General features: G+C 33.2%; 2 protein-coding genes and 1 long non-coding RNA gene across 3 annotated transcripts in view; 2 read left to right on the forward strand and 1 right to left on the reverse strand.

Annotated features, from left to right (window-relative positions):
* On the forward strand, positions 1 to 8728 carry LOC145317042 (uncharacterized). Its single transcript, XM_080157923.1, has 15 exons — positions 1 to 229; positions 1064 to 1208; positions 1667 to 1804; positions 2237 to 2284; positions 2650 to 2742; positions 3089 to 3190; positions 3712 to 3874; positions 4817 to 4888; positions 5143 to 5208; positions 5516 to 6287; positions 6574 to 6636; positions 6908 to 7000; positions 7156 to 7274; positions 7572 to 7631; positions 8137 to 8728. The coding sequence occupies exons 1-15, from the start codon at positions 37 to 39 to the stop codon at positions 8320 to 8322; spliced, it is 2313 nt and encodes a 770-aa protein (XP_080014049.1). The 5' UTR covers positions 1 to 36; the 3' UTR covers positions 8323 to 8728.
* Positions 8728 to 24468, forward strand: part of LOC145317040 (WD repeat-containing protein 11-like) — a 20411-nt gene continuing 4670 nt past the window's right edge. Inside the window, exons 1-26 of the mRNA XM_080157921.1 lie at positions 8728 to 8794; positions 9684 to 9811; positions 10620 to 10642; positions 11062 to 11142; positions 11519 to 11606; positions 11827 to 11894; positions 12097 to 12170; positions 12543 to 12618; positions 13082 to 13184; positions 13598 to 13683; positions 14177 to 14366; positions 16205 to 16323; positions 16498 to 16580; positions 16829 to 16866; positions 17330 to 17410; positions 18088 to 18188; positions 18469 to 18605; positions 18868 to 18987; positions 20779 to 20866; positions 21534 to 21614; positions 21873 to 22064; positions 22284 to 22312; positions 22849 to 22953; positions 23327 to 23374; positions 23754 to 23833; positions 24261 to 24308. Of these exons, the coding sequence (XP_080014047.1) occupies positions 8734 to 8794; positions 9684 to 9811; positions 10620 to 10642; positions 11062 to 11142; positions 11519 to 11606; positions 11827 to 11894; positions 12097 to 12170; positions 12543 to 12618; positions 13082 to 13184; positions 13598 to 13683; positions 14177 to 14366; positions 16205 to 16323; positions 16498 to 16580; positions 16829 to 16866; positions 17330 to 17410; positions 18088 to 18188; positions 18469 to 18605; positions 18868 to 18987; positions 20779 to 20866; positions 21534 to 21614; positions 21873 to 22064; positions 22284 to 22312; positions 22849 to 22953; positions 23327 to 23374; positions 23754 to 23833; positions 24261 to 24308 (2328 nt within the window). The 5' untranslated portion in view covers positions 8728 to 8733. The remainder of the gene's footprint in view (positions 8795 to 9683; positions 9812 to 10619; positions 10643 to 11061; positions 11143 to 11518; positions 11607 to 11826; positions 11895 to 12096; positions 12171 to 12542; positions 12619 to 13081; positions 13185 to 13597; positions 13684 to 14176; positions 14367 to 16204; positions 16324 to 16497; positions 16581 to 16828; positions 16867 to 17329; positions 17411 to 18087; positions 18189 to 18468; positions 18606 to 18867; positions 18988 to 20778; positions 20867 to 21533; positions 21615 to 21872; positions 22065 to 22283; positions 22313 to 22848; positions 22954 to 23326; positions 23375 to 23753; positions 23834 to 24260; positions 24309 to 24468) is intronic.
* LOC145317044 (uncharacterized) lies at positions 14960 to 16063 on the reverse strand. The gene is made up of 5 exons (XR_013878853.1): positions 15928 to 16063; positions 15694 to 15758; positions 15464 to 15545; positions 15285 to 15356; positions 14960 to 15055 (listed from the first exon to the last, which is right to left on the reverse strand). It is a non-coding gene; the product is annotated as an uncharacterized LOC145317044 (long non-coding RNA).

A 24468-nucleotide genomic window follows, 5' to 3' on the forward strand; every position in this document is an offset into this window, starting at 1 on the left:
ACTTCCTAATATAACATAATTATATTGCAGATAGAAATGTATCGATTGCGGGGTGTGGGTCTCACCACCCAGCTATCTAAAAATCTCATCAACTGTAACACAGACAAATGTTACTCCACCCTCAAGCTTTTACCAAAATTAAGCAGCACTAAGTTATTAAATAATGATAATAAGAGCTGGTGTGTTAACACTACGCGGAATAACACACAACATAGAGTTGTTTTATTACCAGGGAAAATATGTTCATTTTTTTTTATCTTAGACCATAGGTATCTATTCCTCTGGGATCATAAAGGATAAGACAATACAGATTAAATTGATGTTTGTTCATACCAAGAGATGATAAACAAAATAACTTATGTTGTAGAATAAAATTTTTGTTAAAGAGTTAAGACACTAAAAGTTTGAACAAACCAATTAAGATTTGGTGAAAGCACAGGGGTGTATATTCTGCACAAGATTTATTTTTTTTACCCGGCGACAAATTTTTTTATTTTTTTCCCCCCCTTGTTTTTTCTCACCAAGTAGGGGGTAAAATGGAAAAATAATTAAAGAACTCTATATTTTATTTATTTTTTCCCTCCTACCACACATTTTTTTAGTTTTTTTCACCAAGGAGGGGGGGAAATGGAAAAAATGTTTTCAGTTTTCTTAATTTTTACATTTTTTTCCCTCCAACCACTTATTTTTTATTTTTTTCCCCCCCCCTGAGCCGGGGATCCCATGTAGAATATACACCAAAGCATCCAAAGTTTTTAGAAAGAGATAGTTTATATAGATCTGTGGGAACCAGTATGATTTACAGTCCAATATCCCCTCCCTGCTCATATTGCTCATATATCCAATTATTTAGCATTTCCAATTATATCTAATGAAAAGAAGCTGTAAAAGATAAAAGGAGTTTTGTACATTTAAAAATTCAAACAAAGCTTCCTATAATTAAACAGTTAAACAAGTTTAGTTGAAATTAACATAAAATGTTCTTAATATTATGTTAGGGATATCAAATTAGATCATCTCTCCCTCTTATTTTCAAATAAAACAACACATTTTTTTTTTAAATCAGAGGTACCTAAAGACACTGCAGAAACAAATCCCCTGTTAAGAAATACCAACACAGGGTTGCCAAATTTGTCCATTGTTTCTGAGGAGAATTGTTACAATGGCCTCGGCAAAGCTTTGTTGGAGTATGAGAGCGCTGTTTTTAGGTTAGTATCTTATGCTGCTTTGTATTGCGCCCAGAAAATTAAAATATATGTATATTTTCTATAACGTTCTAACAGTATAAAGTTGTGTGTTTGCATGTCAGCCAAGATCTCATAATTTACTGGTCCGGTTGTTTCTAATATCGGTTCAAGGCAAGTTTTAAGATATGTTGTCCCGATTGAAAAAAATAGAACATACCTACCTAACCTATTCCCCCTGCTAGGTCCGAAATTAATAAAACCATGTTTTAATGAACAAAATAAATTATTTGTAAGAGGTTACCCTTCAATTTAAATTATATTTTGTAAAGCCAAGTCTCTTAACAAAAACGATACATTCTAAATATTCATGTGTTTTAGTATACTTTAGGTATCATTTTACGCCATTTACAAGTATGACAAATTTTCTATTTAAAAAGACTTGCTTCTATTTGGAATAATCGTCCATTTTCTTCCACTAGAATGGAGGAAAGCATAGTCAGCGGGGAGAAGGACTGGCACAAACTTCTGGCGGACCTGGAGGTGACCAGAGCCAACCTGGAGAACATCTGGAATGCGGTCAACCTGCTCAATATTGTCACTGATAAATTAGACGTTGACAGGAATGATTAAATATCAATGAAAATTTAAAAAATCTTCAAAAAAACAAAAATATTGTCTATTCTTATACAAAAGTAAAAGGATGTGTGTCTGTAGCTTTAGATCTCGCTAACCACTGGACCGACATTGTTCTTTTTACAGTTAAGCTTCTTATAGGTCCAAGGTGGGGCGGGTACCTCTAATTGAAATGGGAGGGTCGACGACATACCACAGAATAGATCATCTTTGCGGCATACATCCCCCCCCCCCCTTCCTAAGGGTGACCTTAAAGGACTCTAGCCAATTGAAATGTTTAAAAGTAAAAGCTTATTGTATTGCTTTACTATTCTCTATAAAAGTAACTAAAACAGTAAATCACAAAAAGACTTACCTTCCTAATAACAGAAAAGAGTTAAAACATAAATAAATGATATTTAATCAATAATTTTGTTCAGATATATTATTTTAAGCAAAAGAGCAGAAAGAGCTTTTTTAACTAGGCAAGAATAGAACAACTATAAAACATTTATTTTAAATAAAACTTGTTTTTGGTCGCATATTTCTATTTCAAAAGTTCTAATGTTCACACACATGTATGTTGAGATGCAACCAAAGTATTTGAAGAAATTTTACTTAGGGGTAATTTATTTATCATCATTGGGTATGATGTACATTAATTTATCGCCCATTGTCTTATTCCTTAAGATCCTTTAAGTTAATAGTAGAATATAGATTAAGATATGCTTTGATAAGCAATCTTGAAAAGCACATTAACCAATTTGTGTGTGTAGATATTATTTTCTATTTTACAAATACCAACACAAATAGAGACATCTTATTACTTCTATTCTTATATAAAATCCAGGTATAATTCCAAGACCATCTATGACTTTATAAAGAATGACGAGGTTGAACAAAATTTATCTCAGGAAGATGATGTACTGTTAAAACGTTTCAGGCATGGTTGTAAAATATTTTTATTTTTTTAAAATCAGTTAATAAATCAGAAAATATCACTAATACGTGTATTACATACTTACATCGTTTATTTCCCTAGGTATCTAAATAATTCATAAGCTATTTGATTCGTGTGATTTACTTTTATCCTCATTAAAAAAAAACATTTTGATTTGACATTTTTGCGTAGTGTAGTTGTCCTGTCCTATTGCCATGAGTTTTAAATTTGTGATTCACACGACGATTAGGCAGTGACAAGCTGTGATAAGCTGAACTGTTTTCTGTTTTACATATTTTAGTTAGGTACTAATTTTGACATGAAATTGCAACCTGCAACTATTTATCAGAGTTGAGTATAAGAATCAGGGCTATGGTTTACCTGAGAAGAAATTTCTGGAGCTGAATGGTAACTGGATGAAAAGACTAGCAGAGGCTGTTAGAGATTACAAGTTTGTATTTTCATTTATGCTTATAATTGTGTTCTATAGAGCTTCGTTTTCATCACTCTATTTATCAAGAAATTGTAGAAAGGGTGAGAGTTTTAATGCAGCCATCTCGTTATCAGTGCGCAAATGGCACTTAGAATCCGAGTCCGCATGAGTAATCTTTGGTAGGTCTATTTTCCAAAAAAAGTAACTGCTTACGGCCAAGCCGTTTAGCTGTTTTTTGGCTATATTTCAGGGCAAATCTAACATTAATTATTTAGGAATCAAATTTTTGAAACATAGGTATTTTTTCTTTAAATCATGTGAAAAGATACCTACCAAAACCATATTTTTAGATTTCTAGTACTAGCCGCTTACCGGCTAGAACCGGCTGTATACGGTTAGGAGTGGCCAAGAGTATGATGTGTAAAAATGACTAAGACTTTTTACGGACTTCCCCTGAAAATAAGCAAAAAAAGGCTAAACGGCTGAGAACTTTGAAGAAAATAGTCTTCTATCTTAATAAAGTAATTTTGTTATTTCAGTTTCAAGTTCACCACAGTAACACAAAGATTCCGTCAGTTTATCCGCGACCCTCTGATTGTGCGCGAGTTCCCGGTCGACCTGTTGCGCGCAATGAGCGCGGACTCGTCCCAGCCATCGAAGGGTCCGTGGTCGGTCACTCTACACCCTTATATTTACAGGATTGTTTTTAGCTTCTTTGATGTTTTATCGATAGAAAATAGGTTAAAATGTTTTCAACCAATTGGATGTTTTCTAGTAGCATATGTTTAATTTTTCCCCAATTTCTTTGCTCTGGCATTAAATATTAACAAGATATTTTTAGGTTAGGTCAAGATGGTCTTGCAATTTCTCTGCAGGGCTATTGCTCCAAGGAAAAGGGGCTAGAAACATGTTTTTATATAAAGAGGAAATAAGCTAATGGCTTATATCGGTGATAAAATTGTAATGCATGAATATATGCAATTGCAATAAAAACATAGGTTGTTGTTGTTGTAGCCATGATTCTCTGAAGTTAGGACTCAGATGCACACGGAGACTGGGAGTGAGAATCCTTTGGCCAATCTTAGATTGGTAAGCTTCGCGTACAGCTGATTGTATTCTATGTTACATTACAAGCTGACTCGCAATTCTCGTGGAAGCTACTCAATTATTACATCATCCTGGCCTAGAGTTTTGGCAGGTGTTCCATATTAAGCCACCCTAATTAATGGCACTCTCATACGAGGAGCATGGATGAGGGAAAGCATGGTTAGAGCTGCTTGATTTGTAGAAACCTAACTTCCTACAAATCTCCCCCTTTACAACCCTAGGGCATCTTAGGGAAGGTTGCGTGATCATAATCTGACAAATTGCGACAGCATTTGTCAACCAAGTGCAAAGTCTATGTAGGGACTTGAACTCGGTTTCTTCCAATCACAGCGTAGTGCGCTAACCACTACTCTATGGGACACCTAAAAAACATAGGTGATCAATTCCCTCATTGGTACAATAAGAACACAATGTAGGAACAACCCGATCATATTGGTGAAAAAATATACATATCTAAGCGGGAAAGGGCAATGTATTCGAATGATATACAAATAATAAAAAAACTAGCTAAAACAAAACATTGAAATGTGTAGAAAGTTTATGGAATATTGTCCTGACCGTAAGCAGCGCTGGAACGCTTATGTGGGCCACGTAAACAGAGGATCAAAGGCAGGAGATTAAAGGAAATTTTGAATGGGACAAAAAATAAGGAATTCATATTTTAACTGAAGAAAATCTGTTTCTTTTATATACTTTTTATTGAACTTTTCATCATTGCACTTTAATATGCATTGGTACCCAAAGTTTTATCTTTTAAAATATAGCTTAAATAAACCTTTTGTTTAAAAACTTTGGCTAATAACCTCTCATACAATCTGTTTAGTTCACGCCCAATTATAAATCCCTTTATACCTGGATGTTAGGAGGTTGATATCTACCTGCACACTGCTGGACATGTCAAGGATATCAGACAACACAGACTGGACCAGGTACAGTTACACAGGGATAAGTTTTCGTCATTATTTCAGAGTGAATTTTGAAATTTTCTGTGCAGATTTCTGAAAACAGTGAGTATCTACTGTATACCTCATTTGTCTGTCTACTTATTTATTGCACTTGGATTGAGTTGAAATTTCCATCAAATAAATGTTGAATACCTGTTTGAAATTTTGTCTATATATTCGTTTGACCAATTTAGATATACTTTAACACTTTGTTATCTGTTTGTCTTTTCTTTGTTATTTAAAAAAAAACTCTCCAATCTCTGATAATTGACCATTATATATTATATTTTAGGCTGTTACTATTGGCTTCGATTGTTACGCCGAAATGTCTCTGAGCACCAAAATGGCGGGTAGCTTAGAAAACGTCAACTCCTTCCTATCCACTCTGCACGGTCCCGCCAAAACCGCGCAAGAAATAGAGATCGCCGCCCTCCAGGAGTACGCCGAGAGCCGCGGCTTCGAGGACAGCATCCGCGAGTTTGATGTTGAGTTTTTCCGCCGCAAACAAATACGCACCCTGTACGGAATTGACGAGGAGAGTATGCGTGATTTTTTCCCTTTGCCGCATGTACTAAAAACTGTTTTCAAACTACTAGCAGAACAGTATGATCTAGTCTTCACCATGGAAAAGAACTCTGAGGCACCCTGGCGGGAGGAAGTAACACTATACAAGGTAACCAACAAAGCAGGCGACCTTCAAGGCTATTGCTATCTAGATCCTTACATCCGCGACGACAAGGGCTATAACGGCGGCGATCGCGGCTGGTACATTCCCATCCGCTCTCACACAACCATTGGCGGTGTTGACACCCCGATTGGGTGCATTGTTATGGCCCTGCCCAACCCCGGCTATGGCAAACCCTCCCTTTTGTCGTTTAATGAATTGGTAGAGTTGTTCCGTCTGTTCGGCAAAGCGGCGGCCAACATGGCGGCTAAGCGGGACTGGATTGAGACGTCCGGGCGGTCTGGCGTGGAGTACGACGCACTGAACCTGGTGCCTGAGATGATGAGCCAGTGGCTGATGGTCCCCCATGTACTACAGTCATTATCTTCTCATTGGTCCACAGGAAGGATTTTAAATTACGAAATAGTTTGGTTAAATTACGGTTTCAAAAGATTTTTTTTTGTATTTTTAGCGATTATAGTTACTTATTACCTAGATTTTAATTATATCATCCATTTTGCAAAGAATTTTTTTAACTCTTCTTTCACTTTGAATTTTTTTATATAACAAAATAGAATAGATACCCATATAGTAATATAGTCAGCATTATCATTAGGTACTTTAATAGAGAAAATCACCTGTCAAACACTTTGTTGATATCTAAAAATAGAAAATCCTCAAAAAATCAGGTGAAATGTTGGGAATGAATATAATTGAGAATCAGATTTTAGCTGCAAATCATATGCCAGGTATAACTTACAATATTATAGCGTAGCCATTCTATTTCATACTTTATGCTCTGTAAATCGATGGAACACATTTTTCCGGATATGCATGAATCTGGAGGATAGGACTAAGGACGTTAAATTTATTTATATCCCCAATTGATTGGATGATTTCAGACACTGATAGTTTAAGCCATCCAACAAGTACCTAAAGTTTTCAAGCCAACGAATGAGCAAACATCTTTTATAATACAATCCGAGAAAGATTTACAATGTTTTTTTCCCCTTATATCAGGGTACAAGATATCCCACGAGTTGTTGAAAGCAGCCTTTGATATCAGCTTCCATTCTACAGAGTTTGAAAAGGAACAATATCAAAATCTTGCAGGTTAGTTACGTTTTTTCATTCAACAAACGGAAACTTCCCAAAATACCTAGTTATAATTATATTTTATTTTGATTGCAAATATCCTTGTAATAAATGATATATATTTTATGTATATTCTTGTTGTCAACAGCTTTGATTTCATTTTTATATTTTAGATCGTATGACACCGCAGTACCTGGTGTTGGAACGAGAAAGGGAGGACAGCTTCCCCCTGAATTTTGAGGAGATGATGAGTGGTAACTGGGCTGCTGGATACTACAGCCATCTCTGGAGCAGGAACAGAACTATATTTATTTCTTTTTGTTTGGGGACACTTGTGAGTTTCTATCATGTGATGAAAAGTTAAAAGAAATGTAAATATTAGATAGATAAGTCAACCATTTTGGAAGCGAGGGTTTTAGTAAAAATTTAGTTTACTTTAACGTCCAAAAAAACGTACCCCTCTAGAATATAAAAACCATTATGGAGCAAAAAGTGTCTTAAATTCACCTTAATTGTAAAACCTAAAGATTTTAAACTATTATTTTTACTTACTTACAGTTACTCGTAAATGAATTGTTACTGTTTTGTTAGAATGCTGGCAGCTGATGTGTTCAGTGCTTACTGGGAGGCTGGCTGGGATAACCCAGAGGCAGGATTCATACATTACAGTATTCTTAGATTTAATGATTATCTAGAGAATCGAGAGAATCATCCGCTTGTAATGGGATGCGATACTTAGGATATTAGGTTAAGTAACATCCAACAGACAACCAACCCTTTGATAGCACGAGTCTGAGAAGTACTAACTGAATTCTTCTTGAATTAAATAGTCTTATAATAAAGGAGGAAGGGAGGGAACATTGGATTATAAATTACCTGATACCTTATGTATTGTAAACACATATTCCAAGTCGTTGGCAATAAAAAACCTTGGGAATTTTATTGAATTATATTAAAATTGATAAAGCTTTTAAAACGTACCAAAATTGAAGAAAATATTCCTAAGCAAAAGAAAAATAGCATCTTCCATTTTCAAAGGGGTAAAACAATTAACATTACAGTTGCATATTGTCCTACTTCATTTTAATTTTAAGTACCCTAACTTCTAAGTCTAAGTTATTACAAAGAATACTGCAACTTTTATCAATTCACAGGCAATCGCCAAAGTCTCCAGCAAATTCCGCTCCATCATTCTTAATGCGGGAAGTTCCCGACCCATGGCTGAACTCTTTAGAGAATTCAGAGGTAGGGATCCGAACCCAGAGGCTCTGATGATCTCCGTTGGTCTGAGAGGGTCAAGGTCACCAAAGAAGAAGAAGCGCGCTGCAGCGGATGCTTAGATTTGCACATAAAAACAAAATGGCGTCAAATGGAATTTTTCATGGATTTATGTAAATTAATATATAAAAAAACCTATTGTCGCCCTTTGTAAAGCCACACTATCTATAAATGTTGTTTTGTTAAGTTAGTTTAAAAGGAATTCATACAGTAAATAAATGTAATTAAATTGATAGCAAACTTTACCTAAAGAAACTTTAAACTACCTGTCCTAAATCCACAAAATTTCCAAAACAAAAAGTCATCATATAATAAATTATCTCTCTTATAGTGGAGATCTATTCAAATATGAAACTGTGATTAAAGAATAAAGAAAAAAAATAAAGAAGAATATTTAAAAATGTGTTTATTATTTTAAAAATGTAAATATGGATTGATTAAACTGTATTCCAACATATTTCAGAAAAATAAGAATGACTGAGGATAAAAAAGATGAGGCAGAAACGGAACCCGATGCCTCAACTCCTCTAAAAGGTTGGTGTCTAAATTAAAACATCCAGCTCTATTTCATATCCCTGCAATGCATATTTAGCCGTGACAGAGATCTTTTGCTTTTTCAAAAAACAAACTAATTTAATTTTAAAAACTTGTGGCTTTGCCCCTTGTCTCCAGGGACTTTGAGTTGGGGTTCCCTATCTCCCTATTAAGTAGCATCATTGAAAAGTTCTTTTTTACAAGCGAAGCTTTTTCTATAATTAGGGTCGGTCCGTCTGTTCGTCCGTAACGGATAGCTTTTTTCGTTAATTTAGGCATGTTAGAATTGTCCTATCGATTTCAAACTTTGCATGGTGATTCCTTTAGTAGTTAGGTACGATTTAAAAAGCGTATCAACATGTCGTTTTTTTTTACTTTTTTAACAACAAATTTTCATGTGATCTAATTATCCGATTGATCTGATTGATTTTTACTATATTCCTGGGACAACAAAGTATAATGTTATAAGAGGAGCAACTCTATAATCAAGTCCTAGAAATGTTAGTATGTTCATAAACATTATCCTGTATCAAGCAGTTTTTCAAAAAATTTAAAGACAATTTTGGTTCGACTCTTATACATTTATATTTTGATTATTCAGTTCTGACACTATACAAATGTTAATGTCCGTTTGTCCTACCGTTTCAGTGCTTCGCTTTTATGGATGTTGTCATCCTTGTAATTATGATGCTTTCGTAGGAATATTACTTCAGTCAAAAAGATTGTTTCATATTAAATATAATCAGACCACTAACTGCGGTGCCCTAACTTTGTGTGACTATCCAGAACCCAATATAACCTATGGAAACATAAACAAACAAAGATCTGTTAATTTCTGTGCTCGACAATGCACTTTGAGGGAAATGATACTGACAGAAGAATATACTAGGTGACACATCTGACAGACAGATGTCTGTCTCGCCCATGATTGACCGTCTGGATGGATCAGAGGACTGTAACAGGATCCTACCTGGTACTTCATGCTCACAGAACAAAGATTCCATTAGTTTTGGACAGGTATGGCGCAAGAATAAGGTATAATTAACAAGCAAATTAAATCTAAAAAAATATTTGGGGGCAAATGGAGAGGTCGTCAATTTTACGATGTGTTGCCCCCCAACGACAGCTGAAAAACACGTATAGGCTTCGTGATTTTCTTCCGAATTAATTTCGTTATTGGTATGAGCTGGGTATGGCGTTTCTCTTCTCATTCCCATTATAAGTTAATTTGATTGGGGTGGGTTGGGTTCTATGGATTTTTGCTAAGCTTTCTAAAGGCTAGATTTTTTTCTGATAGCTCCGAGCAAAATTAGATGTTTTTGGTCATTTATTTTAAAAATGCAAAACAAGCAGGCAATAAGTTTAGAATTTTCATTCAATTAGGAATACGAATATTCAAACTAATTCTCGGCCTTATTGAAAAATCATGTATCGTATCGCAGTATAGACAATATTCCATGAAAAAAAAATTTGACGTATTTATCGACCACGAAAAAGAAAATAATACTCAATCTCAGAATTAATCCTTTTTTTGGCTCTAAGTATAAGTATAACTTTGCATTTTCCTCTGCGGAGAACTGTCTATAAGACCAAGCGATAGATTATTAATTGCAAGAGGCTGCTCCACTTTTGTATCTAAGGGTTCTGTATTCGCAGGGGACAAGGAAAAGCATAAAATAGCCTAAAACTAAGCGAGTTATGTAAAGGCTAACTAAAATCGAGAGCTCAATCGCTATAGAAGTTATCGCTATCTTAAGCCACAGACAGAAAAAAAACGAATGATATATTTATATTAAAAATCTATATAATTTTATTTATTTTTTAGGAAGGCTTGGTTGCCTATGGTTGTAGGAACACATGATGTACTTTTTTTTGTAAGATATGAATTTGAATTATTATGTCTATTCGTCCTATAATGTCTAAGATATCGTCTACATAGATATTCTTTTGACGGAAACATAAAACTTGAAATATCACTTCTCCTTTACCTATTTGTTTAATGAATCATACAATTTCAAACATCAAAATATATTCTGTAGGTAGTATAATAGTTAAAGTAAATGAATCAACATGTTTTAAATGGGCATACGGGCTTGTAAGGGTTATAGAGCTGCTACGCTACCTATTACAGAAATCATTAAGATTAATTAAGATTGAAATCGCTAGGATAACTCTAACATGCCTAAATTCATAAAAAGAGCTATTTGGACCGAAACTAACCATAAAATTTTCGCTATTAAAAATGAAAACAACTCATGGTGTGGTCACAGAAATCTTGTTGTGGTTGTTGAGTCAGCAACGGCACAAGTTATTCAAACCCTTCACAAGCACAAACATTCGGTTCTCAGGTAAAGTTGTCATCCATCCATTTATTTAAAGTAATAGGATGTCTGCCTCTCCACATTTATGTCCTTGTCCATATGTCCAGTAATTTTTAGAGTTGATAGTATTAGTATTAATTTTAATTATCTGTATCAGTATATTTTCTATTAAATTCTTATATACGTTTGATTTTCTGATCTCTGTAAAGCATTTGATAGTGTCAAATGTTATTATCTGTTTCATCATGCATGCATTGATAAATATTGTGCATCATTTTAAAAATTTAAATTAATTTCTCTCTTCTAATCAAGCTTATTTTGTCTAGTTCCGATTCGTGTTTTTATTCACGTTTTACCTCTATAGCTCCTCATAACTTAAAAATGTTGTACAACTTTTTTTCAGAACTGCATGGTCCGTTTCTGTGGAGAGAAGTTTAGGGTTAGCTTCAGCTGATACAATGGGAAATATTATCATTTGGGATCTAGATTCGGTAGGATTATCATTAGTAGCACAGCTACTCTACTAGCATTACAATTAGTTTAGTCAATAACAGACAAAAAAAAGTTTGCTCCAGCTGATGCCAAGAGTAATAGGTGGAAAATAAATGAAACATCATGAAATGACTTAAAGTGTATTAAAACGAGCATCAAAATTCCCTTTTAGCGTATCCATCATAAAGGTTAAAGACTTCATAAAATTTATATTTTAAGGGAGAAAGTGTGAGGCATTTGCAGGATGGCGCTCAACCTGTCACCGACATTAGATGGATGGATTCCAGGTTCATTTTATTCAAAAATAATCTTTTCTGTTGGTATTTTTAAAAACAGCTGTGCAAATTGACTTCTACTATCCCCAAAGTTTTATAACTTTACCTAATATCCCAACAACAAAAAATTTAAAAAGCTATATCACTAGGTATGATCTGATATTTTTAAAAGTTTCATTTTAATAATATTTTAATTTCAAAGTAATTTATTAAGGATTGCCAAGACTGGAAATTTGTTGTTAGCAATACATTCACCTAATCAACTAATTCTATGGAACACATGGACAGGTATAATTATAGATAGATAGATAGATATTCATATGCCTAATCAGCTGATTTTATGGAACAAGTGGACAGGTGTAATTATAGATGGATAGATATTCGTTTGCCTAATCAGCTGATTTTATGGAATAAGTGGACAATTGTAATTATAGGTAGATATTCATTCTCCCAATCAGCCTAATTTATGGACAGGTATGATAATAGATATTTTTACATAATCATCTGTTTTTTTTTAACACTTAGAAAGACAGGCACAATAAAATAAAATAAATCAAATTGCATCCTATTATTTATCATTAGACTTGTTTAGTTATTTTGAAAACATTATTAATTAGAATTACAATTAGACATAAAACATTTATTGAAATAATTATTAAGGTTCGAAAGTATGGAAGTATACAAGTAACGAAGCGACAATTCTTTCCTTGGATTTTTGCCCTTTCAACACCAACAGGTATTTTTCTACATTTGATCTTTTCTAAAAGTCTGAAACTGTTATTAATAAAGTGTTATCCAGTTGGATGTTGGAAGGCCTTTTTTCACACATCAATAAACAGATTTACCAAACAATAAACACGCAACTTTTAGGAGTGCAAATATCTTAAAGATTAAATCTCCTCAAATTGGACCAATAGGAACTTTTTGTATGAATCAGACCATACTAATGATTACAATAATTTTAGAACGAAAAAAAGTAATTTTTTACAATTTCTAGTTAAATTTCCTACGACAAAGCTGGCTTCTTAAAATTCCTATTTTCAATGTTCAGTTCATATTATGGGATTGAATCATATTTTTATATGACAAAAAATTAACAAAAATCTTTGTCTGTTAATGGTAATTGGGGATATGCAAAAACTTTTTTTAGCATTAAGTTTACATTCACTTCACGGTTGCACATTCTTATTTTTTTAAAGGATTTTGTTATTATCAACAACAAGTGTTCTAATGTTGGATGATTTTCAAGCTACAAAATGTCCGACTAAAGAACCAAAAAAGTTTTACATCATGAATACCAAGGTAGAGTTGAATTAAATTGGAATTTTTTTATTAGGGAGTACAAGACCTTCATATTGAAATTTTGTATCCTTCTTTCCCTTTTGCATAGGCACAAAAAATTAAGTTTTTCCTTTTCGTAGTAATTGATAATTAAATTTCTTGATAAAAGATTTTTTCATCTTACATGTTGTAAAAATAAGTAAATTAAATGGAATTTTATTTTCTGTCGTTCATAATACATAGTAGTAAGGTCTTTTTTTGCCTGAAGCTAAGGATCTCGAAAATTGCTTTATAAATGTATAGGGGTGGTTTTAGACTATTTTTCTGGCCTCCCCACCCTTCCCTCAAAGATAAGGGTGAAGCAACAATATATATGTAAGTTAATTTATGGATTATTTTATAATTACTGGTTCAATTTTGATATAAATGTATAGGGTGGTAGCCCCGGCAGGACCTTCAATAACAAGGACACCAACACAGCTTCTACAGCGGAGCGAAGGATGTCTGATGTGAGACAAGGGTAAGTTTCAAGCTGGAAAGCTACTCTAAAACTCTAGTTGTGGGAGTGAGGTTTAGAAAAAGCTATCCCGCTCCTTCACTTATAGCTTTTATGGTAAATATGTGCTAAATATATTTTAAATAAATTTTTGAACACCATATTTTAATACCTACTTGTTATGTTACATCTAAATAACTCATTTTATATAACTCCAGCTTATACCAATAACGAAATTAATTCGGAAAAAATCACGAAACCTATACGTGTTTTTCAGCTGTCGTTGGGGGGCAACACATCTTACAATTGACGACCTCTCCATTTTCCCCCCAAATATTATTTTAGATTTATTTTGCTTGTTGGTTATACCTTATTCCTGATATAACTCTCTTTTAGTTTTAAAGCCTCGCTACTAGTTAACATTGTTGCCCTTAAATTTTAAATTTCGTGTCGTTTCAAATTTGTAGATATTTTTAAGCTTTTTTCTACCTTCAAATCTTATGATTATCTTATTTAGAGAGACAAAATTGTCCAAAGTGATGCGACAGATGGTGCTGGGCGACTCACGTATGAGCCCCAGCCACCAGAGCAGCGAGGCCACGCACCCCAGCCACGCCCTGTCCGCCCTCTTCCACAAGTGTATGCGGGATGTCATTATCCTCAGCTATCCCACAGAGATTACTCTTCTGGATATGAAACTTTGTCAGGTACTATTATTAGTATTGAAACTATCCGGCCGGATATCCGGCGATATGATCTTATACATTTTACTACAAAAATACCTACTTTTAAATTTTAAATTTTCGAAGGTAGAAGAAAATTTTTTTTAAATTTTATATTTGAAATCTTAAAACATAAATTTTGGCAGCTGCCACAGCCGGCGGCTAAACAGAAGCCGATTTTGATGAAGAATTATTTTTTTGCTACTTTAATATCCGGTTATCTGGCCGGATATCCGGTATCCGGTCAAAAAGTATCCAGCCCAACCCTAATCATCATACAGTAAAGGAACGTAAAAAAGGTTTCACAATCAAAGATTTGATGATTAACAATGTTATTATGTTTAAGAATATTGATTTCACTGAAAATTGTTTTTACATTTTTTCTAACTTACATACCTGTCAAATGTCCAGGTTGTTGCTTCCTTTATTCCAGGGACGAGGTATAGGACATCTGATTTCCAGGGAAGGATTAATTTTATACCTCAAAAACAATCCACTTTCAGTCATTAGATACAGTCTCAATCTGATGTTGATATTCTCTTCTTATCTTTACCAGGAAGCTTTACCATAGTCTTCTGCAATAGGCATTGAACAATTGGTAGAAAAAAGAATACACTCAGGTAGTTGATATACGTTGGCTTAGCTGATTGGCTTGCCAGGACTTGATCAATAAACTGCAAAGAAAAATAACAAGATTAATTTTCTTGAAAGTTTATGCATTTGGTAGTAAGTTTAAAGATCATTCCATAAAAAAAAAATATTCTTTTAATTGCAAATTATAAATGTTTTAAATATATGAAAATATGGTGCCACAAAAAACACAATAAATTATGGTGCTACAAAATATAACCCGGAGTTTACTAGCAAATTTTATAAATTAAATACAAATATAATGACTTTTACCTAGTCAGGGATTGCAGATTTCTTAAATAGGAGCTTTTTCATCATCACACTTTGCAAGTTGAACTTTTAAATCTTAAAAGGAAATAAACTTGGTAAGTAAAAAAAATACATTATTTTCTTTCTTTTTCAAAAATCTTTAAAATGATAAATTTTCATTCAATATTAAATAATCATTGTACCTTACTCAAAAACCACTATTGTTTTCGGGCTTTTGCAGGTATACAGATAGAACAAGATGATTCCAGATACAATCAGGTACAACTAAAAGATTTAAATATTCTTTATTAACTATAACTTTTAATTGTCTTTCTATTTTTTGAAATATCCTGAATCTTTTTTATATTGCATATTAACGGCAATTTTGATAATACATAAATTAACAAAAAATGTATAATATAATCAAACAAACCTCAGAATTCCTTTAAATGTCCTCTAAGGGCTCAAATGTTACAGGTAACAGGAAAACTTCATTTTCTAAATACAATATAATCTTTTCAATTTTCTGTTTTTTTATAAAGTAAAACTTTTTTAACAATGATTTTAAACAAATATTGAAATTGCGTTATGACCATTTTGGTCCTGCTTCAATGCTAAAATTACTTTTTCTTTTTAAAGATTTACATAATATGAAATAAATACTTACAACTTCCGTGGCCTGGCTAAGCAGCTCCTCTTTGCTATCCACAGCGGGAGGATATATGCCGGCAAGTTCACGGAATCCAGGTAATGTCTTTAAAGTCTGAAATTAGTAGCCATTATTGTCTTTTCTAGCTAATTATGAATTTCAAACGATAAAAACATGTACATTACTAATTCTGGATCCATCTTCTGGAGTTGTTTCAAATGTTGGAGGTAGCAGGTAATTTTCTCCACACCTAAAACAGCATCAGTTGGACATTTGACAATACCTAATAATTTAGGTTATTTGCTCCATAAATTTGGAGCGTATCCACTCCCCAGTTGTGAGTACGTACTCCTGTTCAAATAGTGACGTCATCTTTGTTCTCCATGAGTCTGGCAGTGTGTCCGTGTGGAGAAGGCAGGGTGGCCAAATTTAAACATTATTTTTAATAATTTTCGCTCTATAACAAACGCTTTTGTAAACTCAAGTGTTCTTAAATTAATTTAAGAAAATTAGTTGAAACAATTAAAAGACTCAATGTTTATCAATAAAAATTTTTATATTCTCTAATTCGGCTGCCCTGATCTGAAGGAAACCTAATTTGTCAGTGTTGGCAACCCCGGCAGTTGTGACGCGTAGCTTCTCTATGATGGCCGGCCTAGCCGGAGCTACAGGCATAGATAATTATTGACTCCAGAAGTTTAAGTTGTTGCTTTTTTCCAAGATCAAGCCAATCTAAGCATATCTGAGAATAAATGCGATATTTACAATGTATTTATAATAGGGAAGGCAAAAATTCAGTTTTATGTACTTATCTGAATTTTATTATACCTACTTTCTGCAACATGTTATTGAAACAAGCCGTAAAGGAAAAAAGTAACCAATTCATGTATTTATAGTTATCTATGGATAATGATATAAGGTCAAACAGCAAATAGTGGAACGTCAGCAGCTAATCATAGGAAACCATTGCAATCAAACAAACAAATTATGATTTTTCAAATGCTGAAATTACTTAGATAGATTGTATTTTAAATGGGAAAGCCATCTTTTGTTGTATTTGCTTTAACTTTAATATCATTTAGTTTTTTCTAAGCATGAACTATAGTTTGTGCGAAATTTTATATCAAAGCTTTTTTTTATTATTTTTCTTCCTTGTTAAAGCTTTAAGAAATATAACTATGGGTTGGGTATTTAGCAGAGCTCGGCAGTAGTGAGTCTGCCTTGTCTAAGTCTCAAATTTAAACCCTGGACAGGTTTTGAAAAGTTTTTTAAAAGAGGGAATACCATATTTTGACCAGGTTCAGACTTCCAGCTGTTGATTTCCTGAGGCTTACAGGTGGTTGACGCACGGCTGCCGAGCCCTGGTATTGGGTAATGCTCAAAAACATGTGTTTATTATTGCAATGAGGATTTTTTCAACAGAAATTCTGTTGCTTCACTGGATACAAGCTTTGATACAGCTGGGTCAGACCTTGTCCTGGAGATTGGTTATGAGTCCAGGGTAAATTATATTTTAGTCACACTCTCATACAATAACAATGGATTTATTATTACTTGGATGTTACACCAGATTTTCATATTCTCTAATAAAATGAAACCCGCAGCGAATTAAGATAACGATATCCTCTATTCAACCCCGTTTCCCCATCCCCTCCTTCTTAATGAACGAACTGACAAATAAACGAGTTCAATGTTAGCAACCTAAGTCGACGACAATTCTTGTCCCTGTCATAATATCCATGTAAATTCTATATCCATTACTATAACTGTAACTTTGTCTCTTAATACAAGATAACAATTAGAGATTTTGTTCGTGAAGGCTAACTAGCACAGACTTAGCTGTAATTGATCCGATAATATAAATAATAATATTTATTTCATAATTTAGAAAGGATACAATATTGCATGGTTATATAAATAGCCCACCGGCTAATGTAGAAGCAGTCGAAAACAGAGGTAGTTCCTCTAGTTTTGGCTACTTCTATAATACAATTCACTAGGTACAATATTATAGTAATTTAATGGTTAATTTAATTGATCATAGTGTTTTATTATCAATGCAACAGTACTTCTGTTATACTATTTAAAATTTCATACTGCAAGATACAGCATATAGGTTTGTTAAGACCAACTAGTGTAGAAAAAGCTACCAATCATTTAATATTTTTATTATTCCAGGTCCAAAGTGAGCATGTCCGTATGGGCAAGAACAGTCGGGTCCTTGGCATGTCTGTACATCCAATAAATCAACAACAAATTGCTTTCCTAACTTCAGACGGCAGGGATGTATATTAAGATATTGAAAATAACTGTCGTCTATGCCCCCTAGAGGCCTCTAGGGGCAAACGAGGTAAGTAACTTTCAATATTAGATTTTGAAAGAAATTGGGTGGGGGGTCATTTTTCTCTAAGAGTGATTTCTCTTGGGAGGATTGTTGTAGCCTCCCCAAAAAATATTTATAAACCTTCGTTGAACCTATAGAGATTCTCATCCTGTCACTTTTATATTCGATGAAATTTAGCAACAAATCTTATTATGATTAATATACAACCCTGTTCACAGAATTTACATTCTTGAGTATGATGATGCACCAAACAGCTGGCCGAATAACTTCTTGCAAACAGCTGACAATGTGTCAGCTGCAGCAGCTGTTAATCAGAAGCTGTCAATAAGAAGTGTTATTGGCAGCAATGCAGGTATAGTTATTTTATTTATCGCATCGTATTATAGACAGCTTTTAGCGGATATTAAAATGAAAGATTATAATATTAAAACCTGTTTTGTTAGCCCCGAGGGGTTGAAATCTTTTGGTACTTTTATTTATTAATTCTTAGCTGGTAGGTACAAACGTATACAGTAATACTTTTAATACTCAGAAGTACTAATTTTGTTTCTCGAAATAGAAATTTTATATCAAATCATCGTCCTTTGTCTTATCACTTAAGATCCCTGATTTAGGTCAGTTAACGCGAATCAAGATGTGTCCGCATCTGACTTTGAAGAATGAGCTGAAGTACAGGCCCTTGCTGGCGGCGGCTGCCAAGTCTGGCAATATTCTGGTATACAACACCTCTACAGGTAAAATAAACTAGATGGCGAGTGAAGTATCTATTGTAAATCTGCTAAGAATTTAAATCGTGGAAAGTTGGTGCGCCCCAAGTATCATCTATGTGCTATGTATTAAAAAGGAAGGTTTAGGGGTTGGGGCAGAAATATAGCTTAAACCTTGCCAATTAAGACTTGACCTTAGAAAAAGAATAGATGAGCTACGTGATGCGTCTCTAAAATGCGAAGATCCTAATGGACAGACCTAAAAACCTTTTTTTTTGTAGGTATATTAGGATTGAGTCAAAGGGGACTATCCACGAACAAGAGCACTTGATTCTAAGTACATTCCAGCATTGATCCTGAGTGTTTTCTTTCAGAATATAATAGGTCACTATTAATAATTAATATATTGACGAAAAAATTTATGTTTTACCACTTCAAGTTGAAGAAAAGTGAAAAAAATGTCCAGCATTTTTAGTCAAAATTCTATCAAACGTTTTGTTGAGTTCGGGGTGTCTTTAATTGTCCATGTTGTCAAATGATAAAAATTAAAAAAGTCAAAAGCACATTTACTATATCTCATATGTATGTTTAAATTAATGCTAATATGGATTAATTCACAATCTATATAACACGAGTATTCGCATATGTATCAACATATATCCATTTTATTAAAAGAATTAGCTTCATAAAAGTTTTCAAAATCAATTAAAATACCTAAAAAAAACATGGTGAAACATAAATTTTCTCGTCAATACATTAATGATATATGTTGACCTATTATATTCTGAAAGAAAATACTTAAGATCAATGCTGGAAGGTACTTAGAATCATGTGCTCTCGTTCGTGGATAGTCCCCTTTAAAGTAAAGATGTCTATATTTTAACACATTTACGCTGATAACAAGTATAAAAATATAAACAATCTTTGAATATACAGTGTGTTTTTTTTTATGAGAACTTTTTTGAAAGCAATTTTACCCCACTTATAGTTATCAGAATTTAATGATTAATAGCTTATTTTCTTCGTTTTTTATAACCATTTATAGAACATCAAAAAAATATTTCAGTTTTTATTAAAAAAGTGCAGAAAAATCAAAAATTCAAAACCTAGGTGTCAACATCTAAATATGGTTTTAGCGCATTTTTCTCATGCTCGAATCTTCTACCCTTTGCAAGGATGACTGCAAAACGCTTCAAAGTTGATATACAGAGTTAAAAATTGATACAGATACTTTTTGGGACATGTACTAGAACATATCAAAGTTTGAAGGCCATATCTCAACCAAGGAGGGAGTACTGGCCCCCCAAAGTCGACTACTGAAAATCCAATTTTTTTCTTGCAAAGGGTAGAAGATTTGAGCTTAAGAAAAACGCGCTAAAACCATTTTTAGATGTTGACACCCAAGTTTTGAACTTTTGATTTTACTGTACTTTTTAAATAAAAACTGAAATATTTTTTTGATGTTCTATAAATGGTTATAAAAAACGAAGAAAATAAGCCATTAATCATTAAATTCTGATAACTATAAGTTGGGTAAAATTGCTTTCAAAAAAGTTCTCATAAAAAAAATACACTGTATTTTGCTTTTATTGGAATCTATAAAAAGAGATATGTGAGCTATAGTGGATCTAGAATATTTGTTTACTATTCTACTATTCAGGGAAGCTAGAAAGAGAGATATGTGTTCATACAAGTGCTATAGTGGATCTAGAATATTTGTTTACTATTCTACTATTCAGGGAAGCTAGAAAGAGAGATATGTGTACATACAAGTGCTATAGTGGATCTAGAATATTTGTTTACTATTCTACTATTCAGGGAAGCTAGAAAGAGAGATATGTGTACATACAAGTGCTATAGTGGATCTAGAATGGATCTCTGACAATCCAGCTACGTCTATTTTAAGGTAAACTTAATAGATTTAATCAGGAATAAGGTATAACTAACAAGCAAAATAAATCTAAAATAATATTTGGGGGGCAAATGGAGAGGTCGTCAATTTTACGATGTGTTGCCCCCTAACGACAGCTGAAAAACACGTATAGGTTTCGTGATTTTCTTCCGAATTAATTTCGTTATTGGTATGAGCTGAGATTTAATACTTTAGATGGTCAGTCACACACAACAGACACAATATTCCTTCTAACTTAAAAAGAAATTTCTAGCACACAAAAGATTTTTTTTCTATTTATTCTCATATTATTCATTCCATGTGATTTGTGATGCAATCGACGAAATTTTTAGATGATCCTAAACTGTTTTCCCATTAGTCCCTTAAGGAATTGGGGTTCTAGACTTTCTATGTTTGTTGTAAAATATTGATCTTTAGTAAAACAGCCTTAAGTTTAAGAAGTGCTTCATGTTTGGCTGTTTGTAAAACTCCTTTAGTTTTTCTTATGTATTAGATTTGGTTATCGTTATTATATCGTTTCCAGAAATTAGTTTAGATTCTAGCCACATCTCTGAGATAATTAGTTATGTATTTTCAGCATGGTATCTTGTTCTAGCCTGAACTGAAACTAAGTTTCATGGTTCTAGCCTGACCTGAAATAAGCTTATTAATCATTTTTCAGTTGTTCACACAGTACCGTGTCTGGTTCTAGCCTGGTTCGAAATGAACTTATCCATACGAATATTATCACTGGCAAAACAAAGTTAGTATAAATAAAATGTTAATTTTAAGGTTTAAATTTGTATCATTTTAAGAAGTTTTTACTTCTATTTAAAAACCAGCACCAATTACTTTATACATACATATATTAAGTGATTTTCAAAACAAGCAAGGTCAAGCTGCAGGGTTTTGGGAGAAATAGATTTAACTAACCTAATGTACGCTTTTTGATAGAGTTAGTTACTGGTTGGGATGTGAGGGATACTCCCCATTATTTGAATTAACTCTTTTTTTTCTGTAGACTGTTGAGAACAGAAAGGGGGGACGAGCCAAAAATCACAATGATCCGTGTGTCATCCGCACTACAATTCTTCGTGCTCGCCTTCTCGCACGGCCCATTCGAGCTGTGGGACGCGGCTAAGCTGTGCCTGCTGCGGACCATGCCGAAGAAGTTTCCGCATGTGAGCGCCATCACTTGGTCCCCCACTCACAGGCATGGGTTGTTGTCATAAAGTTACATCAGGGATAGTGATATGATACGCGAAGAAAAAATTATATTGTCAAACTTTTCTAATATTTAAATGATTAAAATATAATACTTTTTTTCATTGATAACGGTTACAGCTGGCTATTAAACGTTACATTTTTTCCTTAAGGTGACATATTGCTATCTTTATAATTCTAGCTTTATAACAATAACTTTATTTAACAGATCTAAGAAGAAGAATTCGACATCGTCAGGTGAATAATGAAAATCTATCAATAATATTTTCAGCATCGCTGGCTTCGTAACCGATTGATATCCGGTGGATTAGAACCGGTTCTTAGCCATACTGAAAAATTATGTATAGCATCAAATTAAATCTAGTTTTCTACGAATATAAAATTTACAATCATAAGATTAAAATTAGTTTTTTAGCCTTTTAGCATCTCATGGTTAAAAAAAAGAGTTTTGATATTATAATTGTTAATTTTTATATCCGCGGAAAGCTGTTATTAATACGATGTGATAAATAACTATTGTTTGGTTTTAATATACATACAATTTATCTGTTTGTCTTTCCGTCCAGCCAATAGTTTAAAACCTATGATTACTGAAACGCTAGACTGCTAGTGTTTATTATCATTAAAAAATATGTTCATGAGCGAAGAATTTTTTTTCCCCTATTTTGTAAGTTTTTTTGTAGGGAATCTTCACAATTGTACCGGGATGGTTTTACGATATTTATTATTTCTAGTTGAAAATTTTTTTACCAATAAAAAGTGATTTATTTTAGAGAGCAGAACACCAGCAGACAACAAAACAAAGAAGACATTGCCACAAAAAGAACACATCCTTTTTTCTGATCTGGATAGTCAGCTGTTCCATTTCACTGTAGAAGGTACGGGATCATAATTGTACGCGGCATTAATAGCAATTCATTTTCATAAAAAAATAACTAGATCCCTGTCTGTACCTTTAGATTTCACTAATAGCTGGACTGATATTGTTCACCCTTACACTTAAGCTTTCATAAGTCCAGGGAAAGCTCATAAGTATTTTAAGAAAGTTACCTCCACCCTCCCAAGAGAAATAACCTCAAAAAAATACGCTCTAATTAAAAAAATTAAAAATGGGGGATCGACTTACCCCCCTTCACTCAAATAAATTGTGTCTTTATAACACAATATATTACCTGCCCTTATCTTTTTATTTATTGAATTTGATAAAATCTTTACCTACTAAAAAAAATAAAAATGTTTTAAAATTTTCAGGGCATTCTATTAGAGATGGAAGCAAAATTCCTGCAGAAACTGGATTAGGTAACAAATTTTATTCGTTATCAAACGTGAAGATATTTTAACAAGGATGACATCATCCATAAAGGTAAAGCTTATCAAATTAGAGGGTGAGACAAACGAAAATTAAATAAATCTATCCCAAAATAATCTTAATACAGGATGCTTAATATGGACATACTTACATTTTAAATCTAAATTACAGAAATGTCTCGCCCCTAGCTAGGTCCTAGGAATCCTTATTCCAATGAACAGTGGTCTAATGGTAAGAAATTTACACAAATCTTTAATGATCAAAATTAAATAAATCTTTTAAACACCTAGCTTTTTTTGCTATTTATTTAGGGAATATTAATTTTGTACTCAATTCGTTCTTGTAGCATTTAATAACTATGTTTTCCAGGTCTTGTGAACAGTTTGACCTGCAAGTCAGATTTGATTGTGAGAGGTGACACAGAGGGAAATATCAATATTTGGAATATGAAGGAATATACAGTGTTTCTAGATATTTAATTCTTTTTGTAAATACTAGCAGATACGCCCCTAGAAGACTCTAGAAGAGGGGGAAGGGGGTGATATTTTTACCTGGTCATATAAGAAACTTCACTGTAAAGGAGAACTATGTCGGCCCAGCGGTTATTGAGATCCTTAGCTACAGACAAAATAGCTTCCTACTTTATATAACAGGATGGTTTCTTAGAAGATTTGAGACTCATGGTTTTATGTTTTATTAAAGTGTACCAATGCACGTGGCCAACCTAACCTAATCTAATTGACCTTAACCTAACATATCTTGTTTTATGTAACAAATACTAAGTTGAGGTTACATTGTATTGTATCTTAAAGAAATTTTTAAAGATGGTTAAAATACATCAAATCTGTATAAATCTAAATACACTATTCATATTTAAAGGCTCGTCAGTCTAAGAATATTCATACTGGCCGCGGTAACATTAAGGTATTAATCATTTTTTGTAGTTTTAGCTTTTATATTTTTACAATCCTATTATATTAGAAACTAGCCGCTACTCCCCCCTGGAGGCCTCTAGGGGCACTTGAGGATGAAGGAAGTCATCCCACCTCTACTTTCAATTTTACATTTTTAAAAAGATTAATTT

This window comes from Acartia tonsa, chromosome 4, assembly GCF_053477335.1.
Source record: "Acartia tonsa isolate MP-2025a chromosome 4, ASM5347733v1, whole genome shotgun sequence".
Taxonomy (NCBI): domain Eukaryota; kingdom Metazoa; phylum Arthropoda; class Copepoda; order Calanoida; family Acartiidae; genus Acartia; species Acartia tonsa.

Coding starts and splice junctions, on each gene's coding strand:
- LOC145317042 (XM_080157923.1), top strand. CDS start 37: ATGTATCGATTGCGGGGTGTGGGTCTCACCACCCAGCTATCTAAAAAT. Junction 3,875..4,816: donor ACCCTTATATTTACAGGATT/GTTTTTAGCTTC, acceptor ATGTGTAGAAAG/TTTATGGAATATTGTCCTGA. Junction 6,637..6,907: donor AGCTGCAAATCATATGCCAG/GTATAACTTACA, acceptor CCCTTATATCAG/GGTACAAGATATCCCACGAG.